The sequence below is a fragment of the Peromyscus eremicus genome, chromosome 23 (assembly GCF_949786415.1).
Source record: "Peromyscus eremicus chromosome 23, PerEre_H2_v1, whole genome shotgun sequence".
Classification (NCBI taxonomy): domain Eukaryota; kingdom Metazoa; phylum Chordata; class Mammalia; order Rodentia; family Cricetidae; genus Peromyscus; species Peromyscus eremicus.
Window position 1 is genome coordinate 19,520,551 of NC_081438.1, and position 24,574 is coordinate 19,545,124.

General features: G+C 45.7%; 2 protein-coding genes and 2 non-coding genes across 5 annotated transcripts; all 4 read left to right on the forward strand.

Moving 5' to 3' along the window:
• The first annotated feature begins 571 nt into the window (after positions 1 to 571).
• Positions 572 to 10,587, forward strand: Cct6a (chaperonin containing TCP1 subunit 6A). Of its 2 annotated transcripts, none has more exons than XM_059249199.1 (14): positions 572 to 676; positions 1,534 to 1,597; positions 2,372 to 2,506; positions 3,618 to 3,791; positions 4,419 to 4,522; positions 5,038 to 5,148; positions 5,358 to 5,517; positions 5,593 to 5,675; positions 6,172 to 6,268; positions 6,971 to 7,118; positions 7,800 to 7,933; positions 8,727 to 8,829; positions 9,801 to 9,873; positions 9,959 to 10,587. In XM_059249199.1, exons 2-14 carry the CDS (start codon positions 1,595 to 1,597, stop codon positions 10,029 to 10,031), a joined length of 1,398 nt encoding a protein of 465 aa, XP_059105182.1. In that variant the 5' UTR covers positions 572 to 676; positions 1,534 to 1,594; the 3' UTR covers positions 10,032 to 10,587. The 2 variants fall into 2 exon arrangements, with proteins under 2 accessions (XP_059105182.1, XP_059105181.1); XM_059249198.1 differs by lacking the exon at positions 572 to 676 and adding an exon at positions 687 to 884.
• LOC131898716 (small nucleolar RNA SNORA22) lies at positions 3,359 to 3,497 on the forward strand. Its single transcript, XR_009376018.1, has one exon. It is a non-coding gene; the product is annotated as a small nucleolar RNA SNORA22 (small nucleolar RNA).
• On the forward strand, positions 7,342 to 7,471 carry LOC131898714 (small nucleolar RNA SNORA15). Its single transcript, XR_009376016.1, has one exon. It is a non-coding gene; the product is annotated as a small nucleolar RNA SNORA15 (small nucleolar RNA).
• Positions 10,588 to 11,572: 985 nt separating the features above from the next.
• Positions 11,573 to 24,516, forward strand: Sumf2 (sulfatase modifying factor 2). The gene is made up of 9 exons (XM_059249101.1): positions 11,573 to 11,675; positions 14,380 to 14,536; positions 17,720 to 17,831; positions 19,011 to 19,055; positions 19,674 to 19,824; positions 21,874 to 21,929; positions 23,074 to 23,158; positions 23,288 to 23,432; positions 24,318 to 24,516. The coding sequence occupies exons 1-9, from the start codon at positions 11,585 to 11,587 to the stop codon at positions 24,400 to 24,402; spliced, it is 927 nt and encodes a 308-aa protein (XP_059105084.1). The 5' UTR covers positions 11,573 to 11,584; the 3' UTR covers positions 24,403 to 24,516.
• The last annotated feature ends 58 nt before the right edge of the window (positions 24,517 to 24,574 follow it).

The following is a 24,574-nucleotide window of genomic DNA, read 5'->3' on the forward strand; positions in this document are numbered from 1 at the left end:
TATCTCTAAAAACCAAAAACCAACCAACCAACCCCTGAGTCTTCAAAATCTGCCTCACTGACCTGGGCCCTAAGAATGGACTGACTCTGGAGTCTCCTCAACGCCCATCCCACCAATCTCGTCGCTCCTAAAGCCATCTAGGAATTTCTACCTAGCATTAGACTTTTCTTCCCCGGTTCTAAACCACCAGGGTACTGGGGAAGCGTCCGTTTTCTGTGTTCCCACATTTATGGATAAAACAAGGAAGAAAACCCGAATCTGGGAAACCTCGCGAGAGGGTGAGGGGCACATCCCCGGAACCCAGAGTCCAGTAACTACAGACATCCCGCAAAGCGAAGCCGATGCGTCTGCTTCCTGTCACGCCCAGACGAGTGCTGAGGCCGAAGCATGCCTCGAGGACACAACCTATAGGGCTTTCCTGCACAGCAGGCTGCGCAACCGCCACGCTTCAGTCCTTAAGTCGCGGATCAGCAACAATGTGCTGCGACCGCGACGGAACCTTAAGACTCGGAGTGTCGATTGCCAGGGAACAAGTTTCTCGGATGCGCAATGACGCCGCAACTGGGCGTGGTGGGCGGAGCCTCGAGAGACGAGCGTCCGATTGAGCCAATCAGAGGGCACCAGCGGAGCCGCAGCCCAATGGAAGCGCCCTATAGGCACGCTGGAGGCGGGCCAGGTGCGTAAGACTTTTCGAGAAGACCTGCAGAGAGCACGTTGTTCTCGGCCTCTCCCTGAGCTAGGCCAGCCATGGCGGCGGTGAAGACCCTAAACCCCAAAGCCGAGGTGGCCCGGGCGCAGGCAGCGCTGGCGGTGAACATCAGCGCGGCACGGGGCCTGCAGGATGTTCTCAGGACCAACTTGGGGCCTAAGGGCACCATGAAGATGTAAGGCCGGGAGGGCGGGAGAACGGGCCTGGCAGGGCCGGTGGCCGCAAAGCCGAGCCGCCGCCGCCGCCGCCGCCGCCTGCAGGCCTTCGCTCTGGCGTTTTCTACAATGTCTGTGCGGCCTCCCACCCAGACAGCCCAGTTCGCGCCTTTCGGGATCGCCAGTCGCACCCACTTCCCTTGGAGGAAGAGGGTGGCGTGTGCACCCTTCCTCTGCCCAGCCCCGTAGCCCCGAGCTTACTAGGATGTAGAAACAAGGTCCACATTTCATGGGGTTTAGTTTCGTGACCGTACCTTTGGCGAATTAATGGCTGGGACGTAGTGCTTTATTTTACTTTGCTCTTACTCACCCCTGTGCCTTTCCCCCCGTATTGTACCTGCTTCCCCCAAAGGGCCTGCTTGCACGTCATAGTCTGCTGTCTCCTTTGTAGGACTTGTTGTTATGTATTTATTTGGGGGTCTGATTGATCTGCTCTGACTGGCCTTAAACTCCCAGAGATTCACTTGTCTCAAAAAATAAAATAAAATAAAAACGGAAAAAGAAATACACACCACCTCCCCTTGGCGGCTTTATGGAATTCTTAGTTGGGTTTCCATTGAAAAAAGTCACATTTTGCTCATTGGTTTTTTTTTTTTGCCCTTTTGACAGGCTTGTTTCTGGTGCTGGAGACATCAAGCTTACTAAAGATGGCAATGTGCTTCTTCACGAAATGGTAAGAGGTTCCCATGGTAGGTTCAAAAAAAAAAAATCTTAACCTCCTGTAGTGTTACCTTGTTCATTCTCGAGGTGGCTCCTATCCTTCAAACAGAAATGTAGAAAATGGTATACTGGGTGAAGAACTTTAGAATCTGACATGGGTATTTAGATCCCTGCTTTTGGGGGGAGGGGTACTTTTTAGTCCGGACTAAAAGATTGTTTTAAAAAAAAAAAAGGTCTGGTGGCAGTGGTGCACGATTTAATCCCAGCACCCAGACAGGAGGATCTCTTGAGTTCAAGGACACCCTGGTCTACAGAGCAATTTCCAGGACAGCCAGGGCTACACAGAGAAACCCTGTCTCAAAAACAGGGCAACTGAGAAAGAAAAACCAAAATAAATCCTCATCTTTCCATTCCACTACAGGAGAAATGAAAATTTCCTTACTTTAATTTTTTTTTTTGTTTGTTTAAGAGAGGATCTCAATGTAGCCCTGACTGGCCTCCTGAATACTGGGGCTAAAGCTGTACACCTTCACACCTGGATAGTTATATTTTACTATAGTTACTATTTTTGTCTCAAGGGTCAAGTGAAATTGGTCCAAGCACCTATTTGCTCACCAGAACTTTCAGCTTCAGCAGTTGAAATCCCAGAAAAGAAAATGACTTGAAAATTCAAGCAAAATGTAGCTCAGCCAGACAGTTTAAATAGATGGCTTTAAAAGGAGCCTGTCTTATATTTTACCTTAGGTAATGTTTTAAGTCATTTAAATAGTTCTTTTTCTACTTTCAGCAAATTCAACACCCAACAGCCTCTCTAATAGCAAAAGTAGCTACAGCCCAGGATGACATCACTGGCGACGGCACCACGTCCAATGTCCTTATCATCGGGGAGCTGCTGAAGCAAGCCGACCTCTACATTTCAGAGGTACACATGACTCTTGTTTCTGTGGTATGTTGTTTGGTGGGGTCTTGGTGCAAATTGATGGAATACTACCTGAGAGCACACCATAGAACGTAAGGTCAGGCTGCTTAAGTCTGGGAGCCTGAATGTGTCTTTATCTCTGTCCAACATGAATGAAGAACAAGTCAACTGTATATTGTTGTAGAATATTATTTTAAGGCATGTTGCTTTTTTTTATGTTGCATTTGTTTAACTCTGATGCTGTGTTACTGTGCCTGTCTAAAACACCTGATGGTCTAATAAAGAACTGAACAGCCAATAGCAAGACAGGAAGGAGAAAGGATAGGCAGGGTTAGCAGGCAGAGAGAATATATAGAAGGAGAAATCTGGGAGGAGAAAAAGAAAGAAGTAGCCAGAGGAGGAGGGTGCAAGGGGCCAGCCACCCAGTTACTCAGCAAGCCACGGTAAGAAATAATGAACGATATACAGAGATAGAGAAAGGTAAAGGCCCAAAGGCAAAAGCTAGACGGAATAATTTAAAGTTAAGTAAAGCTGGCTAGCAACAAGCTAAGGCCGGACATTTATAATTAAGAATAAGCCTCGGTGTGTGGTTTAATTTGGGAGTTGGGTGACAAGCCCCCCAAAAGAGCAAAAATAACCAACAACAATATATAAATAATTACATATTTATATTTAATGGGCTAGCCTCAAACTCACAGAGCTCTTGCTACTTTTTCCCCACATCTGGCCTAGATTCTGATTTTTTTTTAAATAATATTTCAAAATAATGTGACTTAGTTGGAATTCCCTGCAGACAAGCCAGGCTTTTACTGGCAGCAGGACTTCAGGAGCCAGTTTTGGGTTTGGTATTCTGGTTTGCACAGTGAACACCCAAGTGTGCTATTTCTGTGGTTCCCTTGGCCTTGACTCTGTGCTAGAGTAAAGTCTGTTCTTTTCCTCTGCATTGAAAGGAGTACTGTGTCCTTTTAAATGTATTCAGAAAAGCAGCACACCATGTTGCGTTAGGTATGAGTGACCCAGTGTCCCTTCAGATGTTCCTGAACTTAGTTGATTGTCGTGTATCTAATGGAAGATTCCAGTGTTGGCAGTGGGTTTGTAACTGTTTGGATTCCAGGGTCTTCACCCCAGAATAATAACTGAAGGTTTTGAAGCTGCGAAGGAAAAGGCACTCCAGTTTTTGGAACAAGTCAAAGTAAGCAGAGAGATGGACAGAGAAACCCTGATCGATGTGGCCAGAACATCTCTGCGAACTAAAGTTCATGCTGAGCTTGCAGATGTCTTAACAGAGGTGTGTGAGTAACGTGGCTGTGCATGCGGTGCAGTGCACAGAGATCTCCAGAAATGTCTGTTCTTGGTGTTGCACACAGGGTCTTCACAACAATGCTGTGCAGAGTAAGGGGTTCGGGGTTCCCTTCAGCAGTAGTCAACTAATCTGTCTTCAAAGTGGGAAGATTGAATTGTTACCAGGCCAGGTTTGGGAAGAATAATTGAAACTTGGACAGACGGATTATTAAGTAGAGACTGAGTTTTTAGGAATAGGTGGTCCTCCCCACCCCCTGCATTTATGGGACTGGTGGTTTGGTGTGTGTCCTGGTCTGATCAGCAATTCTCTCTAACACTTGGTTTTGGGGACTTTCAAAGTTGTTAGTTCTCAGTAAACTGTTAGAAGATGCAGTTGTGCTTGTTTGGGGATAGAGTGAGTTTGAAATCGATTCTCTCTGATCTTAACCCCAGTCCTTACTGTGCCCAATGAGTTACCTGTGTTTGCAATACAATAATAGTGTTGGTAATTCTTCAGACAATTGCAAGTTGAGGTTTTAGGGACTTAAAATGCTTCAACCTTTACACTTGTCTGAAGATCAGCTAAAGTGTGTCATCCTCTACAAATTGAATTTATTTAATGGTTATCTCATAGGCTGTAGTGGACTCCATTTTGGCCATTAAGAAAAAAGATGAACCCATTGACCTCTTCATGGTTGAGATCATGGAGATGAAACATAAATCTGAAACTGATACAAGGTAGGTGACAGAATGCTTTGAACTGCTTTCTACCACCAAGCTGTTCCCCAGCCCTGAGACAATTTCATATTGGATAAGTTACTGGGTATGATATTTATTTGAAGTAGCATGCACTATTGAAATGAGGGGGTGCTGCTCTGTGTTTGTGGTCAGTGTGATTCTGAAGTGTGAGTATCAATAAGCATTTACTGACAGGCTTGAGTACAGTGCATAGTAGGAAGACTGCGGGTAATTCAACTGTTCAAAGATTCTAGCTTGAAAATGTTTCTTTAAGAGAAACATTTCCTAAGTTAGAAGGTTGTTTTTGTTTGTGTGGCTTGTCTTGTGTCCTAGAGCATTGTTTTTTCACATCTAGCCTTAAGTTTAACTACAAAGTTTGCATACTGTTGTAGAAATTTGTGGACTTATATGAAAATTATCACTGTAGCAGTTAATTGTTCTTATTTTATTAGTGTGTGTCGCTCTCCTGTCTGGTATCTGTAAATAGGAGTGGTATAAATTTTCCTGTTTTATAGCTTAATCAGAGGGCTTGTTTTGGATCATGGAGCACGGCATCCTGATATGAAGAAAAGAGTAGAAAATGCCTACATCCTCACATGCAACGTGTCCTTAGAATATGAGAAAACGTGAGTGTATAGAATAACCCTTGAGGTAGGGGGGCCTGGCATTTTCCCACTGTAGGGACAGGAAGGCAAATGTGGAGACTTGGATTCTATGCAGCCCAGTGGTGGAGCCCTGGGCTGGGATGTGTCCAGCCTAATGCAGTTTCCTCGGTCCCATTAGAACTGAGGGAAATGGAAATCTCCCCTTGTCTGTGACCTTTTTTTCCTTGTAGAGAAGTGAATTCTGGGTTTTTCTACAAGAGTGCGGAAGAGAGAGAAAAACTAGTGAAGGCTGAAAGAAAATTCATTGAAGACAGAGTTAAAAAGATAGTAGAGCTGAAAAAGAAAGTCTGTGGTGATTCCGATAAAGGATTTGTCGTTATTAATCAAAAGGTGAGAATTTGACATTTGAATTTATTTGTTTGTTTTTAAGGTGAGAGCTGTTGAAACTGTTTTGTTTTTATTCAGGGGATTGACCCCTTTTCCTTAGACGCCCTTGCAAAAGAAGGCATCGTGGCTCTGCGCAGGGCCAAGAGGAGAAACATGGAGAGGTAAGGGGAGCCAGCCTCACACTTTGCAAGGGACTTAGATTATTCCTTTTGCACTTCTACGTGTTTTTGCATTTTATTAGCATGTATCAATTGAACAAGATCATTAATTTCATTATGATACAAGCAAATGATGTGTTTTGATTGTTTTCACACACATTCCCCCATTACTGAGTTCCCTTCCATCCCTATTACTGGTTGCTCCTCTTTCCAAATACTCTATTTTTGTTTGCCTTCAAAAAAAATTTGGGGGACTAGATAACATTTTTTTGCTTGCTTGCTTTTTTTGGGGGGAGGGGGGCATGAGTTCCAGGCCATCCTGGTCTACAAAGCAAGTTCCAGCACAACCAGGACTATTACACAGAGAAACCCTGTCTTGAAAAAAACAAAACACTTTGATCATGTGATTCTGAAAATGGCCTTCCTAAAGATTGTTGTCTTCTTGAACATAACCGACATGGCTTACTATATTTTCAAATACTGTGCTTCACTGTTACAGGCTGACACTTGCTTGTGGTGGGGTAGCTCTGAATTCCTTTGACGACCTGAATCCTGACTGTTTGGGCTATGCAGGTCTGGTCTATGAGTATACGTTGGTAAGTGTTTTCTTCCTGAAGACAATAGTATTTTGTTTATTAGTGGTTGGATAGAAAATTTCAAACTCAAAATCAGATTTTTCTCAATAATTTTTTGTTTGTTTGTTTGTTTATTGAGACTAGAATTTCTTTGTAACAGCCCTAACTGTCTTTGTTGACCAGGCTGGCCTCAAACTCATACAGATCCACCTGCCTCTGCCTTCCGAGTGCTGGGATTAAAGGCGTGCGCCACCACTACCCAGCTTTTGTATAGGGCTCCTTCACTGAGTTTATTCCAGGTTGCTTGTGTGAGGGTTATTTACCGGACCTGGGCAACTTGGCAGTGGTTACACCCTTTTTTAAAGTGACTTCCTCATATATCTTGGTAGTTTATGTGTGATATGAGTTGACTTTAAAATGTTAATTTTGTATCTGTGAATATTCTCCCTCCCCCTTCAAATTTTCTTTAATGGGATGGTGATTGTTTCTTATTACACTATTTACTCTTCCATACACCCTTCCTTATACTCTGCGTGATACTCTGTTTTTACTTTTTATATGTGTTAGGGATTTTGCTGTTTTAAGACAAGGTTTTACTGTGTATCCTTGGGTGTCCTGAAAGTCAGAGACCTGTCTGCTTCTGCCTTTCAAGTGCTGGGATTAAAGGTATGCAGCACCGTGCCCAGGGGTAAGCTGTTCTGACAATGATTTCTTTTCTCCCAGGGTGAAGAGAAGTTCACCTTCATTGAGAAATGTAACAATCCCCGTTCTGTCACATTACTGATTAAAGGACCAAATAAGCACACACTGACTCAAATCAAGGATGCAATAAGAGATGGCCTGAGGGCTGTCAAAAATGCCATCGATGATGGTAAGAACCACACTGGATTCTTTTTTTTTTTTTTTGGTTTTTGGAGACAGGGTTTCTCTGTGTAGCTTTGCGCCTTTCCTGGGACTCACTTGGTAGCCCAGGCTGGCCTCGAACTCACAGAGATCCGCCTGTCTCTGCCTCCCGAGTGCTGGGATTAAAGGCGTGCGCCACCACCGCCCGGCCACACTGGATTCTTGGTGTGTTCTTGGTGCTAGTCTAAAAGGCATGGCTGAATACTGTGTTCTTTAGTCAATAATTTACACAGCCAGACACCATGCAAAAGTAAAGTCTTCCTTTACAATGATTGGTATGCTGTTTTTTATGGTATATCATTATGAAAAGTGAGTACAAAAGTGATTAAAACTGGTGGCTCTTGAGCTACCACTTACTAAGTTATTGTTAGTTGGACCATTTTCCTGTTGGTTGTGGTTACTCGTGTTGTGGCTCCAGAGGTAGGTCTGGGTTGGGGTGCTGCCTGTTGGTACTGCACCTACCCCACATTTCCATCTCTAGCACTACAAAAGCAGATAAACTGCATATAACTAGTCAGTCACAGCGTGAATTGGTAAGAAGTTAGAGGCTTCCTATGCATGTTTCCCTTACAGTACGTTCTACACCTTCATTTTGTGTTTCCTATTTCTCTCTCTCTAACTTAGCATTTCTCCTTCCCTTGTTCACCAGGCTGTGTCGTCCCAGGCGCTGGGGCAGTAGAAGTGGCGATGGCAGAGGCTCTGATTAAATACAAGCCCAGCGTGAAGGGCAGGGCGCAGCTTGGAGTCCAGGCATTTGCAGACGCCTTGCTCATTATCCCCAAGGTTTGGAGGTTTACTGACATCTTAGTTTTCTTTGCTGACGGCCTTTGGGCTACAGTCTATTATAAATGTTAGTTTCCTAAACTGTGTCAAGCTAGGTGGAGTGACTCCTGCCTTGAATCCTAGCACTTGTGAGGCCAAGGCAGGCAGATCTTGGCCAACTGATTTACATGCCATTCCAGGCAAGCCAGCCCTGTTTGTAGCAAGATAGTCTTCCTCACCTCTGGGTGGGGAGAGTTTAGAAGAACGCCACCCTACCACATCCTGAGATAGGCAAGCTATAAATCTCTGCAGCTTCACAGAGGAGAATGGAGAACAGAAGGGGTGGAGGTCGGTCACAAAGTGAGGACTAGTGGCGACTTAGCAGGGAGGGAGGCTAAGTGGACAGATACCAGCTGCATGGCACCAGCCCAGTGAGCCGTTGCCTGTTTGGGTTGTTCAAGGATAAGCTTGCTTTTTTTGTTTGTTTGAGTAAAACTGATGGACATGTGAGTCCCTATCAGTGCTCAGTAAGGTGAGGGTTTGTGAGCAGTGCTTTGTTTTGATGGGTTTGAAGTCTATTAGAGAGTTGGTCAGCAACACCTGCCTGTTCTCTGGGAGAGAACGTGAATAATGTTCTAGCTCATTCAGTGCATGCCGACCACCACCCCATTTACTTACTTGGTGGGGGGCAAGAAGGGGGTGTGCTATAGCACATATATGGAGATCAAAAGACTGCTTTCAGGGAATTTCTTTTTTATTAGAAATGCTGTTGGTTTATTGTAGGCTTAACATTCACTTCTCATTTGTTCACTAGGTTCTTGCTCAGAACTCTGGTTTTGACCTTCAGGAAACACTAGTTAAAGTTCAAGCTGAGCATTCGGAATCGGGTCAACTTGTAGGTGTGGACTTGAACACAGGTGAGAATGGACCTTATTCGTGGGGTAGAACTAGATGGAGCGAAGCTGGGGAAAGTGGAAATAAATGACTGAAGGGTCTTGCTGTGCTGCTCTGGTTTGGTACCCATGCTGTCCTTGTGAGTTGATGTGACAGGTACCGGACTAACTAGATGGCAGATGCAGACATAGAGTGGGTGTTGTGATTGGTGGAGTAAGGCTAGTGGCATGGCTGTACCCTGCTTTTAGCCCTGTAACACAGTGTACACGTCCAAAGCAGAAGGCCTGTTGTCCATACCGTCGCTAACTTAATAGAAGAGACTGAGAATGAGGAGAATCAAAGGCCGTTCATGTGATGTAGGTCAGCAGGAACGCGCCCAGAACAGAGGGGTGTCCAAACCTTTGCTAAGCAATGAATACTTCATGACTAAATCACTGCTAAAAAGAGATCAGCCACACATCAAAGCCAGTTTGGGGAGGAGCAGTGATTGGAGGACTCGGTGGTTACTAGTGGATGAGTAGTCAGTGATAAGCAGTACCTTTGGTTTATATTTGAAAGATCCTGACGTTAACATGATGCAGTCTGTAACCCTGGAACTGAGGCAGCAGGAATGAAGCCTGGAAGCTGTCTTTGGCTGCATAGCAAAACCTTGTCTAAAAAAAAATGTCTAAATTGTTCCTAGTTTTGAATTGGCAGGGTTTGTTCATAAAATAGACTGGTTTCTTGAAAAATGCATTTGATGAAGGCTGGAGAAAGAGCTGGCTCAGTGGTTAAGTGCACTGACTCCTCTATCAGAGGACCTAGGTTCAATTCCCAGCACCCACATGGCAGCTCATAACTGTCTATAACTCTTAATTGCAGGGGATCTGACACTCTCGAACAGATACACATGAAAGCAAAACACCAATGCATATAAAATAAAAATCATTTTTTAGAAATTTAAAAAGCAAAGGGCATCTGATACTACATGATTTCAAGGTGTGGTCCTTTGCAGGTGAGCCAATGGTGGCAGCAGAGATGGGGGTGTGGGATAACTACTGTGTGAAGAAGCAGCTGCTGCACTCCTGGTGAGTCTCAAACTTGAGGTAGCTCTTGCATCATTGTTGAGTTGGACAAGCTGAACGTGTCTGAGCTGTCTTTTTTCCCTTTCAGTACTGTGATTGCCACCAACATTCTCCTGGTTGATGAGATCATGAGAGCTGGAATGTCTTCTCTGAAAGGTTGAAGACGTCTACCTTGTAACTGAATCTGTAATACTACAGAATGATGTGGGGAAAATGGTCAGTTTTGTCCAAGATTCTAGTGATTTGGAAAAGAATTTTCCCGTTTGAAGAAAATGAACAGGACATTTGGCACCTATTCAAGTTATAATACTGTAAAAAAAAAAAATTTTTTTTTTGCATTGAGTGTATGCATACGCTCATAAAGTGGACCCTTTTTAACCCACTGAACAAGACGTTTTTGAGACAATGACACAAAATTACATATTAAGATAAGCGTGCTGTCTACCTTGTTCTTAAATGTTCTTTGAAAAATTGTAATGGTTTTCTCCTAAACAAGGCATGGTGGTGCATGCCTGTAAGCCTAGCACTTTGGAGGAAGTTCTGCTCCAACTCAGGCTACAGGAGACCCCCAGCTCAGAAGAATCATTTTCTTTTCCTTATTGGATGTATTTTAAATTAGCCAACTAACCCCGTTAAACGTGTAAGATTCTTGCCAGTGTGAAACACATCTGGGTAATTTATGGTTTTCATAGTGTCTCTAATAAATACTTAAAGGTACTAGATCGTTCATGCTTGAAATAACTGCTAAACATTGCTTCCCTGAGAAAAGCTAATTTGAGGTTTTCACATGGAGGCTGGGGCAGGAGGATCACAGTTCTGAAGCCTCCCACCAGCATGAGAACACAGGCAGAAACAGTACCAAGTATAATAGCCAAAAAAAAAGATGGCTGAAGAATAAGGACTTGGGTGAAATATATCATTTTAGGCTATTTCCAAACCTTTAAACTATGCTTTTGCTTCATGCCTGTCACGAGCTTTGTCATATTTTCTCACTGAAATACTCTTGGTTTACATGTATTGTTTTGTTTGTTCATTTTGGTTTTTCGAGACAAGGTTTCTCTGTGTAGTTTTGGTTCCTGTCCTGGATCTCACTCTGTAGACCAGGCTGGCCTCGAACTCAACAGAGATCTGCCTGCCTCTGCCTCCCCAGTGCTGGAATTAAAGGCGTGCGACACCACTGCCCAGCCCATGTATTTCCTATGTGTTTGATATACATGCAATCTTTCCAAGTGGAGTGTTGGTGGGCAGGGGCTCTCAGTATTCTACAGTGAGTGAAATAAAAGGTTGAAACCTGTGGTCACGTGTTACACGGTGTGACTGAATAAAGGGTGGCATCTGAATGGATAGACAGCTATTTAGAAGTGCTTACTTAAGTGTTCCTGCAGAAAGATCAGTTCCCAGCAGCCACACTGGGCTGCTCCTAACCAGCTGCAGCTTCACCACTGTGGGTACACATGCACTCCTTAACATCATATACACAAAAAATTTCAGAGTAGATGAATCCAGTCAGAGTGTGAACAAGACAGGGTGTCAGCCAGTTTCAGTTCATTCATGGGCGGTCCCTACACGCGAGCTCCCAAGGAGCGCTACCAGGATCGCCCAACAGCCCTCCCATTGGTCAAAAAAAAAAAAAAAAAAAAAATCAGGTTGCTTAGCATCAAGCAAGTGCGCAGGCGCGAGGAAGGCAGCCAGGCCGCCGGCTCGGAGCAGACGCATGCGTGTTGCGTCCTGGCTCTTCAGCATGGGTTCCTCGCTCCTTCTCTTGACTCTGCTGTGGCTCCTGTCCAGTCCCAGGCTTCAGCTAGGTCAGTGTGCTGCTCTGTGCCTGTTTCCCCCATCCCTGAGCACCCGAAAAGGGACTGCACCCAGCCTTTCAGATGCTGCCCCCTGCTCAGAGGGTTTTTTGCGGGATCGCGGGCTGCTTGCTGGGGCTGGCCACTGTGAAACTGCACTCGGGTTTTTAAAGCAGGGTCTCGTCTGGTACGCAGACCTGCCTGGGCCACCGAGTGCCGAGTACAGCTTGCTGGTTTTCCTGTTCTCCGTATCCCACTTTCCCATCTTCAGCTGGTGCACTCGTGTGAAACAAAGCTTTGATTTGTAGAAAGTCAGCTTTGAAAGCTCAGGATCACGAAGTCATACACAAAACTCCGATGTCACCCCTTATAACTAGGAGTACTCTGTTTAAATGCACCATTTTTTTCTTTTTTTTAAAGATTTATGTATTTATTATATATATAGTGTTCTGCCTGCATGCCAGAAGAGGGCACCAGATCAAATTATAGATGGTTTTGAGCCACCATGTATATAGTTGCTGGGCATTGAACTCAGGACTTGTGGAAGAACATTCAGCGCCCTTAACCTCTGAGCCATCTCTCCAGCCCCCCAGCCCCCATATGTCTTTTTTTGTTGTTGTTGTTTTTGTTTTTGTTTTTGTTTTTCGAGACAGGGTTTCTCTGTGTAGCTTTGCGCCTTTCCTGGAACTCACTTGGTAACCCAGGCTGGCCTCAAACTCACAGAGATCCGCCTGGCTCTGCCTCCCGAGTGCTGGGATTAAAGGTGTGCGCCACCACCGCCCGGCTTCCCATATGTCTTTAAAAAAAAAAAAAAAAATTTTTTTTTTTTTCTTTTGAGACCGATCTCACTCTGTATCCCTGGCGGACCTGGGACTCACTGTGTAGAACAGGCTGGGCTTCTATCTGTCTCCAACTCCAAGTGCTGGGATTAGAGGTGTACACCACCACAAACGGACTTTAACAAAAGTGGGGGGAGTCCTTTTATTTTTCCTTTATGTGTATGTGTGCCGTGTGTGTGCAGATACTGGCAAAGGATAGAAAATTTAGCCTGGCACCTAAAGATATTTTTAAAATTTTTGTTTGTCTATATTGTAATGTTTGATATTTAATTCCTCTTTAATTTGAGATTTCCCTACTTCCTCATTTCCCCTCTTGGAATTATGCTTGAAATGGATACCCTGAAAGGCTGGGTGTGGTCACTCATCCCCAGCTCTTGAAAGGCAAAGAAAAGTAAGCAGATCTCTCGAGTTCCAAGCCAGCCTAGTCTACACAGTGAGTTTCAGGCCAGCCCAGGGTGAGAGAGAGTCGGGGATGACCCTGTCACCAAAAACTAAAATAAGAAAAAGATCTAATTTAAAGTGATGGGTTGAAGTGTAACTCAGGTTGAACACCACCTAGCATGTGTGAGACCCTGGTTTCAATCTCATGTGGCGCACACACACACAGTTCTTAAACTGGGACACGGTGGCGTATGCCTGTAGTATTAGCATTTGTGAGGCTAAGAAGGGAGAGTCCCTTGAGTGAAGGAGCTGGAGAACAATTTTTTTTTTTTTTCGGTTTTTCGAGGCAGGGTTTCTCTGTGTAGTTTTGCGCCTTTCCTGGAACTCACTTGGTAGCCCAAGCTGGCCTCGAACTCACAGAGATCCGCCTGGCTCTGCCTCCCGAGTGCTGGGATTAAAGGCGTGCGCCACCACCGCCCGGCCAATTTTTGTTTTTTTTTGTTTTTAATCAAAAAAATCCCTAACATACATAGGCACACAAATTGTGGGGCTGGTTCAGTTGCTTAGCATGAAACCTGGGTTCCATCCCCAACATCTTATAAACTGGGCAAAGTGGTACACACCTGTTACCTTAACACTCAGAAGTTGAGGCAGGGGAGTAAGGAATTCAGCTTCATGCTCAGATACGTAGTTCTAGGCTAGCCTGGGTTGCATGAGACCCTGTCTCAAAAGGAAGAAAACAAGTAAGTGTTCAACAGTACAAAGGGAGAGGTAAAGAAACAGCATGAACAGAGTGTGGGTGAAGTCAGGAACGGTGGCGCCCATCTTTAATCCCAGCACTTGGAGGCAGAAGCAGGCAGATCTCTGTGAGTTCAAGGCCAGCCTGGTCTACATAATGAGTTCCAGGACATGTAGTGAGAGACCTTGTCTTCAAAGGAGTTGTGGGGGGAGGGGGGTTGAGTGGAGGAGAGAGTGAAAATGTAAATATATTTGAGGTTACAGTTTTTAAATTTACCTAGCTGAGGCAAAAGAGTTATGTAAATAATAAAGTATGGTCTGGAGACATGACTCGGCAGTTAAGAGCACTTGCTACTCTTGTAGAGGACCCAGGCTTGGTTGCCAGCACCCACATGGCACCTTGGAACTAATCAGTTCCAGAGGACCCAGGGCCCTCTTCTTGCCTCTATAGTACCAGGAACACACACAATACACTTACAAACATTGCAGATAAACACTAATAAAAATAAAAATACTTTTTAAAAGTTGAATGTATTGGTGCACACCTTTAGTCTAAGCACTCAGGAAGCAGGAGCAAGTGGAAGTCCGAGAGTTCGAGGTCAGCCCAGTCTACATAGTGAGTTCCAGGTGAACCAGACCTGCATAGTGAGGCCCTGTCTCCACGACAACAATAAAAATTTTGAAAAGAAATAATGAGGTAAGTGAAATTTCATTTACATATATTTGCATGCATTACTCCTACCTGTCCTGTTCTGCAGGAAGTACCCAGGCTCCCACCATGGTACAGCTGCCGGGTGGGCGATTTTTGATGGGGACAGATGCTCCAGATGGCAGAGATGGTGAAGGGCCTGCCCGGGAAGTGACGGTAAAACCCTTTGCCATTGACATATTTCCGGTCACCAATAAAGATTTCAGGTATTTCAAGGATTTTGGGGGATGAGTGGGTGGGTGGGTAAGGTTTCTTTCTAATCTTTTCTAATTCTAATCTTCATCCCCAATATTCCTATCTCAAAAAATAAATAAATCTTGATACAAAAGACAATTGTAAGATGTTAAATAGAGGCCAGGCACACGCTTTTAATCCTAGCACTCAGGAGGCAGAGCCAGGCAGATCTCTGAGTTCGAGGCCAGCCAGGGCTACACAACACAGTGAAACCTGTTTCCAAAAAATCAATAAAGAAAGAAAAGATGTTAAATAGACAAGTATCTTATAAACCACAAAAGATATTATCTCGGTTTTTATTTTTTAAATTCTATATATGAATGTTTTGCTTATCTGTTAGTATGTGCACCCACATTCATGTCTGGTGCCCCCAAAGGTGAGAAGAGGGTGTTGGATTTCCTGCAACTGGAGTTACAGAAGGTTGTGAGCTGCCAGGTGGGTGTTGGGAATCCAGCCTGGCTCTTCGTTAAGAACAACAAATGCAGCTGGGCATGGTGGTGCACACATTTAATCCCAGCACTCAGGAGGCAGAGGCAGGGAGATATCTGTGAGTTTGAGGTCAGCCTGGTCTACAGAGCAAGTTCCAGGATAGGCTCCAAAGCTACCCAGAGAAACTCTGTCTCAGATAGATAGATAGATAGATAGATAGATAGATAGATAGATAGATGGATAAAATAAAAAGCTCACAAGACTAGAAGTCAAGGATCCAGGCTTGGTGTTGTACACCTTTAATCCCAACAGAGGCAGGAGGATTTCTGTGAGTTACGGTCTACATACCAAGTTCCAGGATAGCCAGGATTACATAGAAAGACCTAGAAAGTCTACATAGAAAGACTCAGAATAACAACAACAATAAAAGGGGCTGGAAAGGTGGCTCAGTGGTTAAGAGCACTGGCTGCTCTTCCAGAGGACCCAGGTTCAATTCCCAGCACCCACATGGCAGCTCACTGTCTGTAACTACAGTTCCAGGGGATCTGACACCTTCACACCAGTGCACATAAAATAAATAAGTTAAACAAGTTTTAAAAACAACAACAATAGAACAGAGGTGTAGAGAGATGGCTCAGCAGTTAGGAGTGTCCCAGAGTTCAGTTCCCAGCACCCAGACCAGGTAGCTTGTAACTCCCTGTAACTTCAGCTCCAGGGACTCTCAAGCCCTCTGCTGGCCTTCATGGGCACTGCATGTATATGGTGCATATACTGCCACTCCACGTACATATAAATGATGAGATAAAATATTTTTTTAACTTAAAAAAAGCTCACAGAACTAAGCCAGGCATGGTGGCACATTCCCTAATCCCAGCACTGGGGTTGGATGGGTGGGAGGCAGGTAGACCTCTGTGAGCTCAAGGCTAGCCTGCTCTACATAACGAGTTTTAGTCCAGCCAGCAATACAAAATGAGACCCTGTCTAAAAAAATGAAACTCACAGAACTAGAGTTGGTTGTGGTATCACAACACTCAGTAGGCTAAGGCAAGAGGATTGATAGGAGTTTGGACTATATAAGGAAATCCTGGGGTTTTTGTTGTTGTTCTCATTTTGTTTTGTTTTGTTTTGTTTCTTTTATTTATTTATTTTAATTATGCCCATTATATTCATTAATGACACTCATGATATTAATTACATTTGTGGTATTCATTGATTACATTTGCAGTATTCATTCAATAATTATATTTATGATATACATTAATTACATTAATTGTATTGATTTATTACATTCATGATATTATGTCCTGATACTACTGTCCATTTGTGGATATCACACAAAACAGAGATTCTCTACTTAGGAAATCATTGCTCTATATTCCTTTCTTCTCCATCTTGAGATAACATCTAATCTTTCTGTCTCTATGAATTTGTATATTCTATATATTTCATGTAATACAATTCTATAGTATTTGTCCTTTTTTTGAATTTCAAACATTTTATGTACAACTGCAGGAGAAATAATACACAGATTGCTTGAACATAAGAACAGGTTATAATTCAAAAGTCCAGGGTTATTTTAAACAGTAAAATAGGAAATCCTGTTTTTGAATGAACACACATATAGAACTTCCAGAAGGGATGGCCCACATTTAAAATCCCAGCATTCTAGAGGCCGAGAGACAAGAAGATGGAGAATTCAAGGCTATCCTGGTCAGCCTGATACTCTTAGCTTAAAAAAAAAAGAAAAGTAAAGTAAAGAAGAGGAAGAAAGAAAAAAGAAAAAAAAAAAAGAAGCTAGGTGTGGTGACACATACTTTTAACTCTAGCACTGGGAAGGCAGAGGCAGGAGGATGTCTGTGAGTTGGAGGCCAGCTTGGTCTACACAGCAAGTTCCAGGCCAGAAAGACTCTACAGCAGTGGTTCTCAACCTGTGGGTTGTGACCCCTTGGCGTTGAGTGACCCTTTCACATGGGGTCACCTAAGACCATTGGAAAACACAAATGTTTACATTACAGTTCATAACAGCAAAATTACAGTTATGAAGTAGCATGAAGATAATTTCATGGTTGTGGGGGGGTGGTCCCCACAACATGAGGAACTGTATTAAAGGGTCGCAGCATCAGGAAGGTTGAGAACCGCTGCTACACAGTGAGTCCCTGTCGAAACAGAACAAAAAGCCCCACAGAACTATATACTCAAAAGAGGGATTTCTACTAATGCATCTTCTAATTTTACAGACAGTCTGGTCAGGTGTGTTAGACACGAAGAATATTCTTGGTGTTGCACAAACACACAAGTTGAAAGTAGCGTGGCAAGGTAATTCTCTTTGTAAAAAGGGCGCACAAGCCCCAAACCAGACTGGCAAGCACGCTCGAGTAAGATGGGTTTTTGTCTTTTATGGCTGGCATTCGTCATGACTGCATCTCATCCGCTTTGTAGGAGCCGGACTTCACACCCTGATTCAGGAATTGAGCCCTTGAAGGCACAATTATTTTAATGGGGAAAAAAAAAAAAACACTACTTTCGATACAAAGGAAAAAAAAAAACTACCTTTCATAGACAAAAGAAAAAAAAAACTTTCTCACAGGTGTCAGGTTAATTTCTTGAAGCTTGTGAAAACTCTCGAAGGATGAGAACACAAGGCTCCCTGGGGCAGAGGATGGAGAGGACCGTAGGGATGGACATGGAATCCTAGCCACTGAGCCAAAGGAACTCTCTCTTCCCAGGGAATTTGTCCGGGAGAAAAAATACCGGACTGAGGCTGAGGCCTTTGGGTGGAGCTTCGTCTTTGAGGATTTTGTCTCCCCCGAGCTTAGAGATCAAGGAAATCAGATGCCGGTGAGAGAGCCTGGTCTCGGGGTAGGGGGGTGGAGGGCTCCAGGAATGAAGGTCGGGGGAACAGGGAATGGGGGTGGAAGTGGGACCTGGGCAGAGTCTTCTGAGGGAGGGGTCACCCGGGTGCCATTGTGGAGGATCAGACTTGGAGGCCCAGTGGAAGCCATAGAGTATACCCACAGCTCAGTTAACCGGAGCAGACAGGGTGGTAACAGCCAAGCCTGGTAATGAATGCCTGGAGGCCCAGTTACTTGGGAGGCTGAGGCAGGATAGCAAGGTCAAGGCCAGCCTGAGCAGTTCAGGGAGACCCTATCTGAAAATGGGATTGTTAAATGGGGGCTAGATGTAGCTCAGTGGTGGAGGGCTGCCTACCAGCATGTGCAGAGCCATGGGTCCAGTTCCCAGGGCTCAGGGGGAAAAGAGAGTGAAGGTCAGAAGAAGGAAAAAGCTATCCCCCTACTTTGGTTTTGGGTATTTTTTGGGGGGGGAGGGGAGTGTTTTTTGGGTTTTTGTTTGTTTGTTTTTGAGACAAGGTTTCACTATGTAGACCCTAGAGCTCATGATGTAGACCAGGTTGACCTTGAACTCACAGAGATCCTCCTGCCTCTGCCTCCTAAGTGTTGAGAATACAGGTGTGCACCACTGTACTGGGTTTATTGCAGTACTGGTGACCGAACCCAGGGCTTCATGCATGGTAGGCAAGCACTCTGCCAACTGAGCTACATGCCCCATCCCAGAATATCATTTTAAAAAGATTCCAGCTGGGCGGTGGTGGCACACGCCTTTAATCCCAGCACTCGGGAGGCAGAGCCAGGCAGATCTCTGTGAGTTCGAGGCCAGCCTGGGCTACCAAGTGAGATCTAGGAGAGGCGCAAAGCTACACAGAGAAACCCCGTCTCGAAAAACCAAAAAAAAAAAAAAAAAGATTCCATCCATAGCCAGGTGTTCTGGAGTATACATTCAATTCCAGACTCAAGAGCCTCTTGAGGTTGTAGCCGACCTGGTCTGCATAATGAGTGCCAGTTCAGGGCCATCTAAGTCTACATTGTGAAATCTGTCTCACAACAAAACAAAAGATTCCATCCACAGCCCATAGTCTGCGTTCCCCTTCCAACAGCAAGTCAAGAAGGGTCCTTGGCTGGGTCAGATCGTCTTGCCCTCATACTCTTTCTCTCTTTGCAGTCTGTTCTCTGGTGGCTACCCGTGCAAAAGGCTTTTTGGAGGCAGGTGAGTATTGGTTCCTTTGCCTCATTTTCTACTACTACTGCTGAGTTTCATTTTGGAAATTTGGCTTCCCTAAACCCCCAGTTCCTAAAAACACCAGGTATACTGAGGTCATTTTATCTGTTTTGTTTATCTGTGTAGCCCTGACTGGCCTGGAACAGGCTATGTAGATCAGGCTGGCCTCGAACTCAGAGATCTGCCTGCCTTTTCCCAAGTGCTGGGAGTAAAGGCGTGTCACAACGCCTGGCCGGGAATGCTGTTTTAAGGATTGGCTAAGGCATTTTCACAAATAACCCTGTTCCTTTTGCTCTAATTCTTTTCCATGGTTCCCACTGCACTCTTTACTGAAGAATCCTTTTGTCTCCCTCCTCCCTCATGGCATCTCACTCTGTAGCCCAGGGTCCTCCTTCCTCAACCTTCTGAGTACTGGAATGACAGGTGTGTGCAACCACGGTTCCCGTTGTCTCTGCTGTAGTTCTCACTCACCGATCCATCTTTCCCGACTTCCTTCCTCTACCTAGTGGTAAAAGCTGAACTGAGTCACCCCAAGCCAAGGGTGACTTTTTCAGCCTTTTTCAGCCTTTCCCTGGATCCCAGATCTCACTTCCCCCTGGCTGTCAGCCTGCAGGTCCCGGCTCTGGCATCCGAGAGAAACTGGAACTTCCGGTGGTACACGTGAGCTGGAACGATGCTGGCGCTTACTGCGCATGGCGGGGAAAGCGGTTGCCCACCGAAGAAGAGTGGGAGTTTGCGGCCAGAGGGGGCTTGAAGGGTATGTGTGTAAGCATTGCAGCTAGGATGGAAAGGGATCCTGGCGGTCAGGAGCCAAGGAGTACCACAAAGTCACCGCAAGCATAGCCGCTTGCAGCCCTGCTCCAGAGAAAGGTTTTCCCGGTTTTCCCGATGTAACAACTCTGCTCCAGCAGGGGAGGGTTTCCCCAATGAAGTTGCTACAACTTTAGCTTTGCTCGGATCCCCTGGAATATAACAACTCTGTTCCGCTAGGGTTTCCCCAGCGAGAATGTTACTGCTCCAGCGCTGGCGAAAAATGTTACTGCTCCATTCCTGCAAAAGGTCTCACCCAAATCGCGATCATGAGGTTTATTAGGAGTGAGGAATCCAGAAGGACGGCTGCCTCTGCCCAGGTGGAAAAAGGCAGCAGCAAACTGAGTAGGCACAGAGCTTATATTGGGCTTCTTAGGGGCAGAGTTTTTCCAGGGTGAGAATTGGTCGGATTTCAATCCCTGAGGTTGGACAAGCTCAGACATTGGCTGGATTTTGTGCTCAGGGATTGGCTGGTTTCATGCTCAGAGTGGTTTTTCTACTCAGGGATTGGTTGTTTTTTGTACTGAGTTGGTCAGGGATAGAGTGTTTCTTTGGCTCTGGTTTCAGTGCCAAAGTGTTTCTTTCACTGGCTCTGGGTTCGGGGCCAGGGTGTGTTTCTTAGGGTAACTACAATGTGGATGCCAAGGCCATTCTCTTACTCATCTTCCTGCCCTTCCCTGCACTGGGGCTTGAACGGATTGGGAGGGTCCAAGTCACCTACAGTAGCGATTTTTAACATGAGCAAGGGGCCAACTGCTGTTCTGTGGTTTCATCTCTGACCCAGTGTAGACCAGTAGACTTACAACATGACATAAAAAGTTACAGATGTTTGTGAGCTGCCAGATGTGTGTACTGGGGACTGAACTCACATTCTCTGGAAAAGCAGCAAGATGCTTATCTGCTCAGCTATCTTGAAGCCCTAAAAAATGTTATTAGAAAGCTGGGCATAGCGGCACACACCTTAAATCCCAGAACTTGGGAGGCAGAAGCAGGAAAATCTCTTGTGAGTTCAGGGCCTGGCCCTGGCCTACAGAGTGAGTTCCAAGACAACAACCAGAGCTACATAGTGGGACCCTGTCTCAAAAATAGTAATAATAATAATAATGGAGAGAGAGAGAGAGAGAGAGGAGAGAGAGAGAGAGAGAGAGAGAGAGAGAGAGAGAGAGAGAGAGAGAGGGGCTGCCAGGTGTTGGTGGTTACACAGGCCTTTAATCCCAGCACTTGGAAGACAGACCCACATTAAGCGCTTCTATACTCTTCAGGAATACAAGGTTATGTCAATAGTCAGTTTTATTTTATTTTATTTTACTTTACTTTTTGGTTTTTTGGGGACAGGGTTTCTCTGTGTAAACAGCCCTGGCTGTCCTGGAACTTGCTTTGTGGACCAGGCTGGCTTCGAACTCACAGAGTTCCTCCTGCCTCTGCCTCCCAGTGCTGGGATTAAAGGCGTGCTCTACCACTGCCCGGCCAATAGTCAGTTTTCTTTTTTTTTTTTTTTTTTTTTTTAAAGATTTTATTTATTTATCATGTATACAGTGAGTGTTCAGCCTGCAGGCCAGAAGAGGGCACCATATCTCATTGTAGATGGTTGTGAGCCACCATGTGGTTGCTGGGAATTGAACTCAGAACCTCTAGAAGAACAGCCAGTGCTCTTAACCTCTGAGCCATCTCTCCAGCCCCAATAGTCAGTTTTCAATTCTGGCAAATGAGGCTGCTTCCTGCTTGTTCATGATGGCACTTTAAGTCCAGCTAACGAGGCCCTTGCGCCTTCCCTCCATGTCTGTGTGTCCCTCTGCCACACAGAATGACAGGGCCATGGTGTCCAGCGTGTAATGTAAGTCTGTCTGTTGCTTCCCAGGTTGGGGGAGGACTATGATGGGATGAAAGGAAGTGATGTCAGTTGCCCTTTCTCATTATCTCCTGCCTCCCTGCTGGTTTTCTCACTTTCTTACTTCTCACCCAGTTCTTTCTTTTTTGTCTCTTTGCCGTCCTGCAGGCCAGGTTTATCCATGGGGGAACCAGTTCGAGCCAAACCGCACCAACCTGTGGCAGGTAAGACCCCAGCCCCCTCCTCCTTCTCCAAGCCTTGATTGAGCCCTGCAGAGGTACTGTTTTAGTCCCTGGTGGGACTCAGTGCTGTATGGAACACTGCTAAGGCCATGGACAAGGATGACAGTGCCTAGCAGGAACTGGGGAGACAAGTTGTCCTCCTGGGACAAATCACAATTTCAGTGTCTTCCTTAGCAGCTGACTCAAAAATGGAACTTAGGGCAGTGGTGGTGCATGCCTTTATTCCCAGCACTCAGGAGGCAGAGGTAGGTGGATCTCTGAGTTCGAGGCCAGCCTGGTCTACAGAAAAAGTTCCAGGACATGGATGCTGGGAACAGAACTCAGATTCTCTTGAGTCCTTTGCAAGCACAGTGACCCAGTGCATGCCATTTTTAAAAAATATTTATTTTTATGTGCATTTGTGTTTTGTCTGCATGTATGTCTGTGTGAGGATGCCAGATCCCGTGGAACTGGAGTTAGAGACAGTTGTGAACTGCCATATGGGTGCTGGGAATTGAACCCAGGTCCTCTGGAAGAGCAGCCAGTGCTCTTAACTGCTGAGCCATCTCTTCAGCCCTCAGCACATGCTCTTAACTGTAGAACCATCTCTCTAGCCACTCCACAGTATTTTTGGAGACAGGACTTCTCAGTGGGAGATGGGGCTCACCATTTCGGCTAGACTGCCTAGCCAACCAGTCCCCAGGATCTGCCTGTCTCTGCCTTTCCCAGAACTGGAGTTACAGATGCATGCCACTATGGCCAGCTTAGTGGGTTCTCAGGATATGAACTCGGGTCCTCATGCTTACACAGCAAATGCATACCTACTGGGCCATCTCTCCAGCTCCTGAACCCCAGTTTTGATGAGAATAATGAAATTGAACAAATCCCATCAATAAATATAGTGTATTTAAGTAAAAGCAAGAGATATGGGAGAGTATGGGCTCCAATGCCTCTATCCCGGGCAAGGGATGTAGAACATAGATGGGTGGAGACAGCGCTCTTTCCTAAGCACCCTGTAAGGGAAGCTGAAGTCACTCTCCTTCCACCATGAAACAGCAGAGTGGAGTGACCTGGTTTTCTCTGGGTGGACAGGAGCACCTGCCTTGGGACAAGCTGATAAATCTATTGCTTTCATTGTTCTTGTCAGGGAAAGTTCCCCAAGGGTGACAGAGCTGAAGATGGTTTTCATGGACTGTCACCAGTGAATGCTTTCCCCCCTCAGAACAACTATGGTAAGACTTCCTGTTGTGCAGTGTCTGGCAAGATGGCGGAGTAAAACTCTCCCCCAGCCTGTCAGGGCATTTGGTGGGTGGGAGAGAGTCCCCCACTTCCCCATCTAATGACCTACTACTATGCAATAGGACTATATGACCTCATGGGCAATGTGTGGGAGTGGACGGCATCCACCTACCAATCTGCTGGCCAGGACATGCGTGTCCTCCGGGGGGCATCATGGATCGACACAGCAGACGGCTCAGCCAATCACCGGGCTCGGGTCACCACCAGGTAAGGGTCTCAGGTCAGGGACCACAAGCCTCTGTAGCCATGGCCGAGGGTGTAGATGCTGGGCCTCTGCACCCCATTCCTTTTTTTTTCACTCCGGTCCCTTCCTGGTCCATCTCTTTCGGTATCGAGTTCACACTCCCCACCCTTCTTGTGTAGCCTGCCTCCACTGAAAGTTGTAAGAGAAGGAGGCCAGCACTGCTGACCATGGGAAGTGAACATGGGTCCCCAAGACAGCCCGGGACCCCTTCCCGAGACTCAGCAGCAGTAAGGGAACTGTCCGGCAACCTCATGCTCTAGGCTCCCTTCTCACACGGAGCAGGCAGAGGGAAGGAGATGGAACTGCACATCAGTAGGTCACAGCCAGGACACTTGAGTTATGCTATTTCTTAAGCTGCTGGATGCACAAAAACAAAAACAAAAAAATCACTGCTTAAAGCCATTTTGTCAGGGAGGTGCTGGGACTGCTCCTCATAGAGTGATCCGCGGTGGTTCCCCATCATAGAATTCCAGTCTTCGGGACTTCTGCTTCACTCACCGTAGATTTGATTTGTCCGGCCTCAGCCATGACTCCTCAAGCTTTGTTGTAGCTAAGAGCTTTACATCCTGATCCCTAGGCAGCAGGCAGAGAGAGAGAGAGAGAGAGACTGGGCGTGGTGTGGGCTTTTGAAACCTCAAAGCCAACCCCTAGCTTCCTCCAAGAAGGCCACACCTACTCCAACATGGCCACACCTCCCAATCCTTCTCAAATAGTTCCACTCCCTGGTGACCAAGCATTCAAATATATGAGCCTAGGTGGGCCACTCTCGTTCAAACTACACACACCAACTCTCTTCTCAGCACACCCCATCCCAACAGTATGCACATTCTCTCCCTGCTCTACTACAGGATGGGCAACACTCCAGATTCCGCCTCAGACAACCTGGGCTTCCGCTGCGCTTCCAGCACAGGCCGACGGAAGGAGGATCTGTGAGCCTCCCGGCAGGGATGGAGAAAGCCCCACTGAGTACTGTGTCTCCCTGACCATGTTCCAGAGGCATCCGGATACCGAGTTCTTCATCAGCCTGCGGGGGGGCTTCTCTTTGAGCCCCTTCTCTCTGGCAGACGCCTCTTAAGGGAAGAAGAACACTCAACCCAAGAGGCGA